This window comes from Manacus candei, unplaced genomic scaffold (assembly GCF_025592945.1).
Source record: "Manacus candei isolate 608988 ecotype Guabito, Panama unplaced genomic scaffold, ASM2559294v1 h1tg000043l, whole genome shotgun sequence".
NCBI classification, from domain to species: domain Eukaryota; kingdom Metazoa; phylum Chordata; class Aves; order Passeriformes; family Pipridae; genus Manacus; species Manacus candei.
The window spans coordinates 9,010,065-9,026,611 of record NW_026138091.1 but is presented as its reverse complement, the minus strand read 5'-3'; the positions used below and the strand labels follow the sequence as shown (position 1 = coordinate 9,026,611).

Genomic DNA, 16,547 nt, shown 5'->3' with positions numbered 1-16,547 from the left:
CTGACCTCTAAATACTTTAGCACAAAAACCATGAGAAGCACCTTTTGCCACACATTAGTGAGCAAAGATACTATTGCTTTTATTCACTGCTATATAAGTAACACTTCCCTGAAACATAATAAAGTAAGGTATCTAGTAAGTTCTTCACTGGAGTAAAATGGTTACATACAAGAACTGCATCTTGTTATACATTGGCTTCTTCCGTTCACTAAACAGGCTGAGGCTCTTTTCTCCCCTTATTTTCTTAATAAAATAATTAGATAAGGCTGGTAAACTGATATCCAAGTAGTCAGTCACGTTCTCTATGACAAAGCAATACACAAAGTGAGAAAAAAAGGCAAAAATCTGTAAGTGTAATTCTCTGAGATGTATCACATCTGCAACAAGAAGTCTTACAAGTAGCTAGTACAATTTCTACTTATATTTATATTCAAAAAAGCAACACAATCCACAGTTATGGTCCTGGTCTGTAAGGCTGGCAGAACACAAATTTTTGCAGCGCAAATATACCTCTTAGTTTTAAGCTTCTTTGAAGCAGCTCAAGGAATAAGGTTTAAGTGTTCAAGAGATCCCTGAAACTGAAATGTTTGGTGACACTAACGAGTCCTCGGTTGGAGAAGTGGCAATATTCTCTGGCAGAAACTTTGGGCCTAGCTCTTTGCCATTTGTCAAGATCCATTTACACTGAAGTAAAGAGCTCTAAATTAAAGCATTTGGTGCTGAAATACTGTAGCACTCTGTAAGGTTTTGTCTTTGAAATAGTAACAGCCTCCAGCATGCAGGTATCCACCAGTGTTATGCACACCATTTAGGTTACTGTTTTGAAATGCTTGCTCCAGAGAGATTCTGGTAAATGAGTAACTCTATTTATCTGAAATTTTTAAAATTATTATTCAGGGTTTGCAGAAACTATACCTCAGCAGTTGCTTGCATGAGTTCAACAAGCAAAACATTCTGTTGTGTAAAGCATTAAGAGCATACTGCCTTTAAAGAACATTCTACAAGTTTTGAGTCCATGACAAGATTTCAATTGCTGCTGGTCATGAAACTGCAAAATGTCTGTCATTCAGCAACACTTGTTTCTCATTCTAAGACTCTGAGATGCAGTATAAGATACTGTTGGCTGCAACTTATTTTCCCATCACATCAACTTAAAATTTAGCTTTCAGCTGTGTAAACATCCAACTCCCTAACATCTGAATCTTCAGAGGGGAAAAAGAAAGGGGTGGGGGGGGAAGAGAACGAAGGCAAGTGAACTTGCAAGCCTTTAAAACAGATGCTTGGTTACATCAGTGGCCTTAAAAGAACTATTAAGATATTGCAACTATCTTGAAATTTACAGATTACCACTCTATTTAAGCACAATCCATTAATTAAACACAAAAACTGGCTGGCAGAAAAGAGGACTTTTGAGCTTTCACTTCCATTTATGGGTACTTAAGGCATCAAATAAAAGTTTAAGTCATTTGTATGTTTAGGTTGCTAAATGAAATTTGATAGAAAGCATTTAAAATTCATTGACCCTGAACATTTATTTAGGTACAGAGATCCAAGCCTTTGGAAGATTAGGATCTTTTCAAGGAAGATGAAAAAGTAATAAATGGCATTGCCATTTTTCTCAACCCTCCCCCCCTGCAGAAAATAAATTTAAGGCTTGTTTTTTATGATGGGTTATTAAGGATAAACATTAACTCTGGAATGAAAAATGTACTTACCGTTTATAACTTTGTTGCTTTTTAATATGTCAAAAAGGCAATGTTTGGTTACATACACAAGCTTATTACAGCCCCCAGCTCTTCTCTCCCTAAAAATGGGGTCAGGGGGGAGGGGGTTGAGGAGGAGAAAAAGGAGAGCTATCGAGTGAATAAAATTTAAGATTTCTTGCCTTATTGACTTATAGCTTTTGTTTAACTCATGAAAAATTATCTCTTTCAAATGCACTTAATTATAATCAAATACCCATATCAATGTCTGTCAGCACATCAGCACATCTGGCAGCAATGAAGACAAATTAACAATAAGTCAAAAAATCTGGCAATATGATCAACTAAAGCATGCAAAATCCATTCTGTACACTTAGACCACCAGCGACCAAGGATGGATTAACTTCCTGTCTCTAATACTGGTGCCTAAAGTAAAGGGAAATTGCATTGCAATCTGGGTACCAGGTTTCTGGCTACAACTAAAAGCCCTTAACTCAGCTACACCAGGCAATGAAATCTTTGCTCGAGCTTTAGCCATGATGCCTGTGATGGCCTACTTTAACAGCTGCATTTAATTAAGTTTAAAAGAAGATATCTGGCAACCATGTAAGTTTGCACCTTCAAAGCAGGCAGATTTAAAAAGCCAATCTCCTATAGTAACCACTTTAGAATCTCACTGTTCTAATGGAGTGATGACAACAAGATTCACAGATTTTTAAAATAGTAGGTATCTGTACACAGAAAACCAAAATAGAGTGTTTTCACTAAGTTTTAATTACTATGTTATAATAAGCAATCCTCTTTCTCCAACTTCTTAGAGTTGAAGATATTGTGTTCATTACTGCAAATATAATCCAGCAAGAATTCAATTGTTCAACTTGGCCGAGCAATTAAATAAAGCACAGATCTCATTTACAACCAGAGAAAGGCAGCCAAGTAAGGAACAGAAACACAAATTAAACCAAAGTAAACATTATCTTGTACTTGGATTACCTTCTCATATTGGGCATGGAATGGTCGTAGAAGCAAAAAAGGAGGGAGAAAGGGTATGGGAAAGCAAAGACTCAGGCATGCACGGCATATTTGGCAAACACTGAACACTAACCCGCTCAGAAAAATGCAGTGTTACCAGGCAGATATATAGTGCCTTTTTTCTTCTTCTACTGAATAGCTTGATATGAATTTGTGCATCTACTGTGTATATCCTCCAACAAATGCAGGCACACTACAACACAGGCATGGAAAAACTGGCAGTACTACAGCCTTGTGTGCATGAAAACTGGGAGCGTGTGCGCACAGTGGAAATTCGCTAAGTGGAAAAGACTCGCATACTTATTTTGGTTGAAATAGCTTCAAGCCACTTTTCCAGCAGCCATGGCAGGACCACACCAACTCTTTGAAGATGAACATATTTTACACAGTAAATCTAAAGGTACAAGTTTAGGTCAAACAAAGGTGCAAACATGCATCAGAAAACACTGTCTAGAAACGTAATTCACACTGTTCATTCTTCATACACTAATGTGGGTCAGAGACCACACAGCAGCAGATTTTATTAAAAGTAATGTGCAAATAAGATGCATGATACCTGCAAACAGCATGGAGTTTCCATTTGTAAGAAGGTACAAGTAGCAATAAAAAATTAGAATGCTTACTGCTTATTTCAATAAAATGAAGTCTGACATAGAAATACATGTGCTGTATTATTTACACCATTAATTTACAAAATATATTTGCATTAAAAAAGCTATAAAATAATTACAAATATAGTATTTTTTAAGGAATGTTTTTTCAGTACAACAAATGAAGAGCACTTTGGCAATTATGCTTTATTGGAATAAAAATACATTTTTTTCTTCAGAATTCATAGCATCATGTGGTTTCTTTCTTTCCTTCTTCTTTTCCTTAGTCTCTTTTTAAATAAAGTTTCATACTGAGGTAGTAGTATGTCAAAGTATTTCTTGGTTCCAGAAATCAATAGCAAGTCCAAAAAGAGCTATGTATCCAAATCACAGGATTGGAAAGATGAAGTCCTAAAGTTTTCAAATGACTGTTGGCAAGTATAAAAGCTATTTTCTCCTCTAGAATCTGTCCTTTCCTTTCCCTCTTCATCTGCCTCTGCATCAAAGTCCAGTGAGGCATGATGATTATTATGGGAGGTTTTCGGTTGGCAATTTGTTGGCTGCCTACAACTTGAAAGAGTGTCCAGCTGAGGCCTCCATAAAGGCTTTCCAAATGTTCCTGAAAGACAGTAAAAGAGTGAGTACAGAAATACCGATGCTAACAGCTTTGTGCCTCACCAAGGGCTGCATGTTGGAATGCAAGCCAAAGATTGACAGAAAAAGTTCACCATAGTGAAATTTTACTTCACTGTTGTTTTACCCCTTAAAAGAAAACATCGATGTGATCACAAGCATAAAGCAAGACTCTGCCACCTGAGACATTAAAAACATTTCCAAAGCACTTGTATAGCCACCCACAACTTTCTTTCTTTTGTTTTCATGACTACTTCCATACCCATTTTAATTTGGAGAGGGTGGTGAGGGAGGAGGTGGGAACACAGACCAAACTGCAAACACAAGACACTTTCCAATGCAAAGGTCACAGCAGTCTCCCTGTTTTGTTCTTCAGTGAACGAATGGCACATACCATCTGCCATGTAGTTCAGAAAAAATAAAACAGGTTTTTAAAAAAATTTAACTCCTGACCTGTATTGCGTTATGCAACATCATCCCACAGTGCAATCCAAATGCTAAAGAAATCTTTTTCTGGCTAGCATGTCTCATTAATAATAAAAGTCCAGCTAGCCACATGCTCCATTCATAACTGATCATCTAGCCATTTGTGGACAAAGAGAACAGTTGTAACCCAACAAGAATTCAGCATTTCAGTTCAATCTTATAAATAATTATCTGGATTTACTAGTCAGAAAATAATTAGCATCAACACCTCTGCAAGAAGGGCCTTCTCTTTTTTCATTGATACAGCTATCGCAAATCAGCGTCTGTAAGAGACACTCAAAGGACTTATTTTTAGAGGAAAACATGCCACAGGCTGATTTTGAAGAACTTGAGTTTTTATTAATAACTTAACACTACTATCTTTAATAAATTTTGAACCCAAACCACCACACTTTTGCTTTTGCTTAGGGGCTAGAAGCAAGGGTTTCAAGTAAAACTGTCATCTGAGAAGTTACTAAAAATGGAATTGGACAAGATCCACATTTGCATCAATGATTTGTAGAGCAATTTTAACCTAATACAATATGAAAGGATGTTCCTCACAACAGCAAAGCTACAAATGAGTCCTATCTTAAAAACCAAAATCCAAGCTATGAACTTCCTGATTCATGCATTGACAGTAAAGTTAATTCCAGTTGTCTTCTTCATTGTGACTGTATAAGCAAAAGGGGAGTTGAATTTGAAGACAATGCTAAAAAAGTGGATTCACAACTAAGGACAAGAAATCTATCACAACTTCTTCCACAGCCACCACCTCCGAGATCTAGCCATAGGTTCTTTGAGGCAAGAGCGCTAATGATTAAAAAGCATCCAAGGCAGTGATGATGCAACTTAAGTGGGGTAGTAGCCTAAGAGAACTGACGAAAAGAGTAGCTCTGTATGGATTTTTAGGGCAAAAAGAGGACTATGTGCCCTTGATATGGCATTAACTCCAGGGTATACCAATGTACAGCTGAACTACTTCCTGCAGGAGCCCTATCCACACAGTCCCACCACAGTAATAGTGGCAGGCAGCCAGGGGGCTGGCCACGTGTAGTCGCAGGGCCTCTGCCAGATGTCCTGGCATCTGCAACATTTTATAGTTCAAACATCTGGCTTTCTTTTCCAAGGGGGAAAACTTCAGAGGTTGTGCCTCCCTCCCCACCCCCTGAGAACAAAGAGCCCAGTGATGTGCATTCCCCCAGGTCCCCTTGCAGAGCCATCAGACCCAGGCCTTGATCAGCCAATGCTGACACACCAGCCGGGAAACAATCCACAGTACCAGGGCTGTGCTTGGTGTAAAGATATCACAAGGATGAGAGCAGTATGTGGTTTTATATGCATTTTAAACCAAACAGCCCAACCAATATCCAAAACTTAAGAAGCTTCAAAGGTAAAGCTTTTCTCCTTCCCCCCTACTTCTTCCTGCAATCTGGATTAAAATTGTAAACCCTGAACTAAACTTTGGGAACTCTTTTTGTCATACAAACCATGAGAAAAGGACAAAGGGGGGTAGAGAGAGCATTTTTATATAGTGCCTTACTTTGAAGGGTAAATAATTCTGGTTCCCTATGTTACATGATACATACTTATACAAGTTCAAGTCTCCCCACCTGCCCTGAGCCCTCCTGAGACCTTGCATACCTTTTGTCTGTCATGTATCCTAACATTTACAGAAATTTGCCATCTATATTAAGACAGAAGATAAGAATCACATCACTGATGAAACTTTCGTGTAAGTGTGAGCTATTAAGACATCCCAGTAACCTAAATATTCTCATCACACAGTGTTACTATAACCACTCCTCTGTTCCTCAGCTTAAAACATTTGGGAAAGAAAAAGCTGAGAAATCAGTTTTGCTTAGTGTTGTAAGGAGGAAGCAAGACAGTAAGTTTGAATAAAAAACAACAGCTAGAACATACCCATGAAAGTGCTGTTACTCATAACAGATGAGGGTTCCAAACTTCTGTTTAAATCAAATGTGTCCAAGTTCAGAGACTTGCTTTTTAATCCAGTTCCTTCATTTTGAGTATAAATAGAATTAATCAATCTGCTACTTGCAGCCTGCATCCCGATAATGCCAACACACTGGTCAAAGGGATCATCCAGTGGAGGCAAGTATTGATAGCATTCCTTTTTCCTTAAATATCCAGAATCATAAGGATCCAAGCATGCTGTTCTTTGGTCAGGGCTGCAACCTAAAGAAAATGAAAAATTGTTTTCATACAGATTCATCATAACACAAGACTGAATTAGGACTAAAACTTCCCCCCTGCCAACTTACTTGCATTATATGCTTCAAATGCATCAGAACTATATGTGTTTCCTTTTAAATACAAAGTCCCTGAAGTCCCCAGATAGTGGCATAGGAATGGATCTGCAACACCCTCCATGTCTGTTTCACTGCTGTTATCTAGATGGCAAATGCCTTAAAAATAAAATTGACATGTCAGTATAAAATCTTTTCTAAATCTTTGGCTTACAGTTTCTTAAGAATCCCATGTGTTCAACTGCATTTCATAGTGTATTTTAGAGCTTGATTAGGTTCAACCTAACCTTTTGATGAGAATTCTAATTCCAGTAAGTGTTCAATTAATTAGCTTAACAGAGAATGTGTCACACTTTGCTTCATGATACAACCCCTAAATAACAAAACCAAACCCATCACAGGGATCAAAGTCAGGGACGACTTCTAAAGCACTGGAAGCCAGGTTATGTTCTGTCTCACAGATACCTTTTGGAGCCCAGACTGTCAACACAAAAGTCCTGGGTGGAAGAATCTGAAGGAGTCACTGGCTGCTTGAACAGCTATAGAGATTTTCAGGTAAAATGTTCCTGAAGGTGTGGACATGGTCTGTGGTTCTTGACCCACAAAGAGGCTGCTCCTCTCACTACCCTACAATTGTAGCACTATCTCACCACCACTTCATTGCCACCTGTTCCAACTCCCGATTGTATCTCAATCCCTACCTCTTCCCAGCAAAGTGCCTTTTCCTCCCTAATGCAGGTATGTTGCACTAGATTTTCAGGTGCCAGATGTATAAATACCAAGTACTGCAGCATAAGGTAACTTGCAGTCACTTTAAATCTCTTGACTCTGACCCTAATGACTTTTCTAACTGGCAAGTTTAAAGAGTTAAACTAAAGTTACACTGGTATTATCACGTAGGCCTACATTCCATTAAAGGATCCTTTTCAAGCTGTAAGAGCTGAAGACAAGCTGTTGCTTTGGACACTTCTTTTGGAAATGTGATCATCAGTTTAAATTTACCCTTGAGATTAGAGAAAAACTTCATAATTTAATAAAAGCCATAACGTTATTTGGATGAAAAGATACGAGTTCCTGTTATTATCTTTTTGAAGCAATATTAAGCAATAAATTTCACATCCTCAAACTTCAGTAAAGACGCTTCTTTAGTGTTATTTCTACTAGTCAGAAAGGCAATAGCAAAACTACAGCTACTCAAGCAACATAGAAAATCTGCTTAGCATTTTATACCTACCATTACTGTCTCTCTGCTGCAAGAAATACCCTCCCACAGAAGAGGTGAGGAACTGATGATGACTGCCATTTTCAGATGAGCCATATCCATCCTGCCTTTCAGCTAGTGTCCCCTGGGATGACAGGTAACTGGGAATGTCAGCAGGCAAATTTGTTTCATCTGCGGGGATGCAAAACACATACAAAAGCCATCAGCATACTTCAGCTTGTAGAAGTACTTATAAATTTGTCAGCAAAGCACTGAAAGTAACAAGTAATTCGCTCTTCTGAGTCAAAGCACTCAAATGTTCCTACAATAAAGTCTTTGCAAAGCAACCACAAACATTTTTTTTCCTTTCCAAGGCAAACCTTCAGTTTACACACCTGTATTTGTGATGCTGCAATCTTCATTCCTCCTTCTTGTGTGGTAGATGATGATTACCCACACCAAGGAAGTGCCCACCACACAGCAAACCACAGCTATGATCACAATGCCAACTGTGGCCCATCCATCATCATCAAGTGATGGGGCAACATTTTGAGGAGAATCACAAGTGGGAGTAGGAATTACATTAAGACGGATGTTGCCACGTTCTGTCCCAAGCGTATTAGACATTTCACAGGTGTACTTTCCAGCATCTTCTACATCTGTATCCACAATAATTAGTAACTGATTGCCTGCAGCAAAGAAATGTCTTTCTGTTACCACGAGAGGGCTGTCATCCTTAGTCCAGTTCAGTCGGGGTGGAGGACTACCACCAGCAATACACTGCAAGACTGCAGTTTCCCCTTTTGTTACAGTTCGATCCATCAAAGGCCGCAAAAATGATGGTGTTTCTGAAAAGAAAGTACAAGCCTTATATCCTAAATGACCTTGCAAAAATGAGAACATGTCCCTTTCCTTCAGAGCTCAAGAGGAAAAGCTAAATTAAATGCATCAGTAAGGCCTAATGAAGCTTACTCTGATTTTCAGAAAAAACTCAAGGACTCTGACTTTAGAGCCTACAATTTACTTGTCAACTGATCAGACCTAAATGTTTGATTACCTCAGAAGGCAAAAAGGCCAAATCATACATGCTTAAGGTTGCAGAGAACTAGAATAAAAATGGTTAACAAAATGTAACAAAATCAAAAGTTAAACAAAATCTACTGTCTCTGAATGCAAATAGAAGCCCCTTTGCCCTACTCCCCCCTGGCATATGAGCTGTGAAGACACTGAGAAACAAAACTAACTTTTATTATTTTGCATCACAATAGTGATTACGCTATTAAGGATTGCCAATATCTTACCTAGTACTGTTAATGTTGCATTAGCTGAAATGCTTCCAGCAGTGTTTTGAGCTGTACAGCTATAAACACCTGTGTCCTCAATCTTTACATCAACAATAAAGAATACATCATCTTCAGGCATGACATGCATGCGCCTCTTGCGCGCTGCAGGAAAATCTGTTCCACCATCTTTCTGCCAAGCAATCTGTGGGACAGGATGCCCAATTGCAGCACATTCCAAACGTGCCATTGCTCCAGCTCGAATGGTTAAGTCCATGGGGATCTTTGTAAATGAAGGCAGCACTAAAGAAAAGTTAGTGATACCAAAATGAATACATGAAACATATGTTTTCTTTTTTGCACAACATTTTCTTAACACCCTTTGTTGGCCTAAAAATGCCAGAGAAGCACACAACCTAAATTTATCAGTATCCAGCAGAGAGAAACGGAGGGAACTGTGAAGTATGTGAGACCCCCTAGATCCAAATCTCATTTCTGCAAACAGCCTCCTACATGACCTTTCCACAGCACCTTGAAACAAAGCATACACTTACCTCCTGTGAAGACAGGATTAATGTTTTTTCCATCTTGTAGATGTAGAATTTGTCCATAAGATTTACTATGAATCTTGTTACTTGTTTTTTCCTATAATATGCTTCAACACAATGGGACCAGATGTAAAGCTGAATGGTCTGATCTTAGAAGTAGATGTATTTTAAGAAATAATCTCAGCATATTAAGGGATCTCTTAAAAGATGCAGATGATGAGAATGGAAAAACTGTGTTTACGTATCTTGATTAAAATCATTCTACTTTTAAGGCCACAAGCAAAAAGTAACATACTTACTGTTTACTGTAAGTTTGGCTTTCACAGAGTAAGATGAACCAAAGTGATTTGAAATAACACACTGGTATTTCCCTTCATTACTGAACTCAACATTGCGCAGTCGAAGAATGGTAGTGTACTCCATCACTTCACCGCCCTGTGCCCGGAGGTGTGCATAATTCTCCATTTCAGCATCTTGCAGTAATTCATTGTCTTTCTTCCATGCAAAAGTCATTGGGGAATCACTGCTGCTGGCTGCCGAACACACAAAACTCAAATTGGAGCCTTTGATTGCTGACTGGGTTTCTGGCTGTACGGTGATCTGCGGTTTAGGAAAATCATCTGCACAGAAGGGAGAAAAAGTAACACAGGGCAAGAGAAAAAAAAAAATAAAGGTGAGGCCTGAGGACTCTTTTCAGAAAGAGTTTGTAAGCCTTGTTTTATAGGTTTGAGAGAGGAGTCAGATAACTGTTTATAAAATGGATACACAATGCTTTAGTTTTAAACTTCACTAGCCTTAGCACATTGAAGATGCCATATTTTATGAGTTTATTGTGCCAAGTCATCTCTCGTTGAAAAAAAAGCACATTTAAAATCAGACTACGTGTATAGTTTGTTTAATAGCAGCCCTAAAGATGGAAGAACTACCCCCTGACATCCATAAGAACTATTCCAAACATCAGTCAAGAAGCCTACCCTTCATATTTATAACACCTGAGGCTGTTGCGGGTTTTTCTTTATTGAAAGTACAGTTCCTCTGCCGTCAGAAACTGTAAGTTATAGTCAAGGGTTTTACCCAAACCCATAAACAAGAAATCGTGTACAAAAGCCAGTGTTTCAGTGATTTGTGGCTGTTTGGTCCAAAAAGGATAAAGATCCCTTAAGCAGGACAGCACACAAGAACTTCAAGACATTAATCTCTTGAGGTCTCCTTACCATTGAAAAGTTACCTTCAAAGTGACATGCTGTGAGTTTACAGAATTTATTGCCTTCTGAATTATTTATTCAATTGTATGTACACTGCATGTATAAAAGCAGTGGGCAATTAGATGCCTGGTCTCCCAAAAGCAAAAGCCTTAGCATATTCCCATTTTTCAAGATGTCTCCAATCTCCTGAAAAACTTCACAGGAACTGCAGGAAAAGGCCTGTGCCCCAAATACTCTTCCCTGCACAAGAGTCCATTTTTATCTAGCCCCTTGTCTCCTTACATCTCATTTGTTTGGGAATCACATACCAAGGTCAAAGTGTTACTTCTTAAAAGAACTTTCACGCTGTGTGTTACAAAAGAAAATAAGATGTGCAGATAGCCGAGCCTTGAGCTGCCTGCAAAAGACACGCGGGTCTGAAGCTGTGCTCCAGTGACAGGGCAACGTGAATCTGGGACTCTAAGCAAGGACCTTAAGAATCTCCAAGGCCATTTGTTTTTCATGCCTCATACCCATGCCTTAGGTCCTCCATGACAAACTATACAATTTGAAAATTAAGTTGATACTTTCACTGACTTTGCACAGAGATAACTAAAGTAAAGCACTGTAAATACTTAAATTAGCCCTGTGAGAGGACGGGAGAATATATTTTAATCTTAATTATTTGACAGGAAGGGGGGGATAAAAAGGTCACTCAAATAAGCATACAGTACAGAATACAGAAGAACACACCGGAAGAAAAGAACTATTTGAATGGGTATTTGGATGAATGTATCACAGAGACACACATTTATACCCACATTTTAATTTCACTCAGGAGTCAATACACTTCTCTTAAAAATTCTATAAAAGCAAAAGCAGTCATTGTAAACTCGTAAGGCAAGGTGTGTACACCCAAATGTCTAGTGATGGTACACTTTAAAGATTTAAGTGAATCACTTATTTGATTGTATTAAGAGATTTTAGTTACTTCTGCATGACAATTACGTTAAGTATTAAATATAACAACTATTAGTACATTCCCTTTTGCTAATACATCTTAAAGGGTTTGAAATGAATTAATTAAAAACGGTATTCAGCAGCTAAAAGAAAGGTCACAATTTGTTAAAGCCCCTGGTTTAACAAATAAAAGTTATATATTTAAATTCCCAATTTAATTTTTTGACAGAATGAGTTTCTCATAAATAAGGATGTATACTTCATATATACTCCTTTAACCACTAAGTAATCTGTAATTTTCTGCACTGTCAACTTCTTTTCAGCAGTAGCCAGCACCTACTCATTATTTATTAAATATTTGACTGCTAATAGAAAGAGAGAAAACAACATTTTTGTATACTATTTTATACTCCGTACCTGCTTTCCCACTGAAAAAAGGATATGAGCAGCAACAGTAAAAATTAAGTAGTTATATTTGTTATGAGAGGAAAATTATTGAGAAGATAGTTACTGTTTTGTCTACGAAGAATACAAAGTTTGACTCCTTTTTAGTAAAAAAAAATGTATTCAACAAAAATACATGAAATCCAGTTAGCTTTTAATTTCCTAATATTTTTGCAGTTCCCACTTTATGTATCAGAGTACCTAAACACACATCTTTACTCTGAATGCTTAGTTTCACTTTGCTTTAAATAGAGAACACAACATACAGGTGAATAATGAATGCTACTAAACACACACAGAAAACTTTGATTTTTAAGGCAGATACTATCACCTCAAATTCTCAAGTAAAAATATTTTACTAGCATTTACTGTCTGGTAATACAAAATATCAACAGTGTAAATGGAGGCATACACATATACCACCACGAACTATTGAGCCTTCCCTTGTACATTATGCTACGTACTATGTAAGCAAGCTGTACATAAAAAAAAAGCCAAAAGACTGTCACTCCCCAACTTGTACAAAACTACAAGTTTTGAGTATCTACATCACAGTTTGGGAACAGGAAAAAATGTTAATAAATATCAAATCCTCTCCATTTTATTATAGAAATCAAAACATATCGAAGAAACTACAACAAAAACTAAGCATACAGCAAAATTTTTCTATGGAATGAGAAATAGAGGCTATACTTACCACAGACAAACCCATCCAGGCTGACAGCAAAAATACTTCTCCCTTTTAGCAGCTGAGGATGGGCACAACTGGCATTTACAAAGCTCTGGAAGCTGTTCTCTGACATCCACTGTGGTAGCCATTTTAACTGGCAGTCACACAAGAGACTCGATGTGTTGAAGTGCCTGAGAGAAAGCAGTTACACTCAAAGTCAATTTGTTTGTTTTTTTCTATTTGTATTACACATCTATATGAGCACACATTAGTAACAAAATAAATTTTGAGGCTAAACACATGTATCACAAGAGAAAAGACAGCAATATTGTTCAGCTCAGGTGTAGTGACACTATTGTAGTGACTCCTACATTCTACAAAACAGACACGTTATCCTGAACTCCCAGCTTCTGCTACAAATATGAGTACAGGCAAACAGGCATATTTGTGCTGTATCAGGTACAAAAGGACAGTCAGCAGTAGGACACATGGAATGGACATGCAGGAGAACAGTGCAGAAGGCAGGCACTGTGGAAGTCAACATCTGAGACAGCTTCATTCTCTCATTTCCCTTTCAGTCAGAATTTATCTTGGCGAAGATATTTAAAAAGGGGAGTGGGGAGACAGAATAGTAACTTGTTGAAATAACTTGTGCAGAACTTACCTAACCTGTGGGAATATCTACACTCACACAGTGAAAAAATAAAAAAGCAAAGAAATATTCTGGTAAGCATCTAGAATCAGGAGTTCAAGCAGAAAGAGTTCTCGGTTTTGGCTGAAAACTCAAAATCACCCTTAAAAAAACATATTAAAAAACCACATTCAGTAGTAAAATACCTCTCTTCAAATCTCACCTGTTCTTGAAAGAAAAGCAAAAATAATTTATGGATCCAGGGAGATATACAGTTTTAAAGATAAATGAAGACATAGTAATTCTTAATTTTTTTTTCTTGAAGAAAAGGAAGAGTGCCTCTGTGCTCTTTTTCACATTAGCACTGCATAAAAACCTAGGGATGCCAGCTCACCAGTTTACATTGAGATGAAACAGGTCATCTTTCACTTAAGTTTTAGACTCATTCTTGTTATTTTTATGAGCACACAAACCACAGTTTTTTTGCTATCCTGATGAAGTAGGTAGGTATCTGTCATATTATTTTCCTCTAGAGTCTCAGAATAAAACTATCAGATATGAAGTTATACTAAATAATCTCACTTGTGGGAAACTACTTTCTACCATCTGTCTGTATCTTCCTCAGACATAATATGTCTACCAGGTGTTTCAAGAAAAGTACAGGAAAAACAACACCAACAACTCTTCAATAGTTATTTCATTGAAGTTGTTTACAGTCTAGTATCTTACAGCATCTTACACCTCCTGGAGCAGTGTTAGCCTGTCTTTCCATCACATTTGATCACTCTTCAAATCATCTGTATCAATTCCTAACTGTCAGCACTGTGCTCCCAGTTCTCCTGTGCCAAACTAGCAACTGCCTTGAAGCTGGCTGAGCGAGTTCAGCAAACTAGATACAAGAAAAAAATATTTTACAGTCTGAACAATCATACACTGGAACAACATGTGACATGGTGGAGTGCCCAGGACTGGAGGCTTTCAAGACACAACTGGACATGGTTCTAGATAACCTCATCTAGCCGCCCTTTTCAAGGAAAGGTAGGACCAGATGACCCTTTTCGGTATCTTCCAAGCTGGGCTGTTCTCTGAGTCTATGAAATATGCAAGGTTCCTTGCTACTTTCTCCATGGCACTCAACATGGAGTAATTCTGTAAGATGAACGGAGAGCCAGCTCCCAATGATACTTGATAGGAGTCTGGAGAACACAAATGAAAAGCTCCAGATGAGCTTCAAGCAGTTTCTACTCATGAGAGCAGCATCTTTTTGTTATTCTTTAGTTTGCTGACAGATTATCTACAGAGCAGTTCAGGGCAACAGGTTTGACTAGAGAATGCCGATAATAATAGAGGAGACACGATATATATGCAAGAGGAAGAATTAGCTGCACTTAAAACACAGGGAGCAGTGACAATGTTGTTCCATATCGATCAATAGAAAAAAATGGTAAGAGGACAAAAAGAAAATCCTCACTAGAAGAATACATTTTTCCCAGTGACCGCTTCACAACTTCTCTGAAGATCTGTCCCTTTGCTATTATAGGACAGAAGGACCCAATTACAAGCACTGACAACCAGGTCTTTATAAAAGAATTGCAGCACTGTATTTCACTGGTCCAGTAAGCTTTAGCTCAATGATAGCACTGCTGATCTTATAGCATATTACATCAAAGTCTTCCTTATTTAAAACCCATCAGAGACCAGTCAATTTAAAATAAGGACTTTTTATAGACACCAAATGTAGCAGAAAACAAATGCCTCCTATCCCACACTCTCTCACTTAAATACACCCATCATATAAAAAATAAAAGAACCCAAAACACTGACAAACTTTTTATGTGACTTCAGATAGATTACAGCACAACTTTATCACTGCATTAGGTGACATCTTACAAGGCTTTTATTTATATATTTATATATATATATATTTAATAGAGGTGATGTCTTTTGATAGAAACTTACAATTCTTTGAGTTTCTTCATTTGTGAAAATGCATTTCCTTGAACTGACATAATTGCATTGTTACTTAGATCTCTAGGAAAACAAAAGAAAAATAACATTAGAGGAAAGCAGTAATTTATTAAACTGAATATATTTAAGACTCAAGGAATAGATTGCTATTCTAGTGATATACAAAGGATCCTCAAGCTCTAAAGTGAACGAGACACAGTTAAGGAGTTTTATAGCACGCTTAATATACAACACTTTTTGCATTAATTCCAAAATACTCAGCATAACTCCAAAACTGAAGAACCTTCTGAAGATCACAGTAGCAACCATGATAATTGTATTTCATCCAAAGTCACAAGTAAAGCTTATTAGTCCCATTTTTATTTCAATCAGTATCAAAATTATTTTTTTCCAATTTTGGGTTAAATGTCAGTTTCTACTACTTACAAGTGTTCAAGTGCATCCAAACCAGAAAATGCTTTCTTTGTAATGGATCTAATCCTGTTTCCTTGGAGCATCCTAAAAAATTTAAGCACATAATGCAAAGAAGATGAAATTAAATCAAGATTATTTCTGAGCTGAATAATTGTGCATTTGGCATTTGTTTCCAAACTGTGACTAATATTCACTATTAAGCCATCTCCAATGCAGCAAAATCTCTCAAATCTAAAAGATATTAATTTATTTACCTTGAATAAATATCTAGATTTTACCATAATTTTAGAAGACATTTAAGGTGTACAGTTAAGTGACACGCATTATTCTAAATATATACATATAAATATCTTTTTATTTCATAGAACTGCATTTGAAAATCTCAATGAAATGAAGCCACTTCCATTGGATGCTGCATTACTTTATCAAATACTATCTCTGTCACTATGCCTTTGTCATAGGATATATTTATTATTTCGTATTATAGGAAAGCCTCATTCTTTGATAAATATTTCCAGAAGTAGTAATAATAATTAAAATATTTCAGATTAGTT

General features: G+C 37.3%; 1 protein-coding gene across 3 annotated transcripts in view; it reads right to left on the bottom strand.

Moving 5' to 3' along the window:
* Window positions 1–3,210: 3,210 nt before the first annotated feature.
* Window positions 3,211–16,547, bottom strand: part of LRIG3 (leucine rich repeats and immunoglobulin like domains 3) — a 39,412-nt gene continuing 26,075 nt past the window's right edge. For all 3 annotated transcript variants that reach the window (XM_051795754.1, XM_051795755.1, XM_051795756.1), the window contains exons 10-19: window positions 16,006–16,077; window positions 15,571–15,642; window positions 13,008–13,171; window positions 10,022–10,342; window positions 9,196–9,477; window positions 8,290–8,742; window positions 7,928–8,086; window positions 6,709–6,852; window positions 6,347–6,622; window positions 3,211–3,944 (exon numbers count right to left, since the gene is read on the bottom strand). In XM_051795754.1, coding sequence (XP_051651714.1) covers window positions 3,700–3,944; window positions 6,347–6,622; window positions 6,709–6,852; window positions 7,928–8,086; window positions 8,290–8,742; window positions 9,196–9,477; window positions 10,022–10,342; window positions 13,008–13,171; window positions 15,571–15,642; window positions 16,006–16,077 — 2,188 coding nt within the window. In that variant the 3' untranslated portion in view covers window positions 3,211–3,699. The remainder of the gene's footprint in view (window positions 3,945–6,346; window positions 6,623–6,708; window positions 6,853–7,927; window positions 8,087–8,289; window positions 8,743–9,195; window positions 9,478–10,021; window positions 10,343–13,007; window positions 13,172–15,570; window positions 15,643–16,005; window positions 16,078–16,547) is intronic.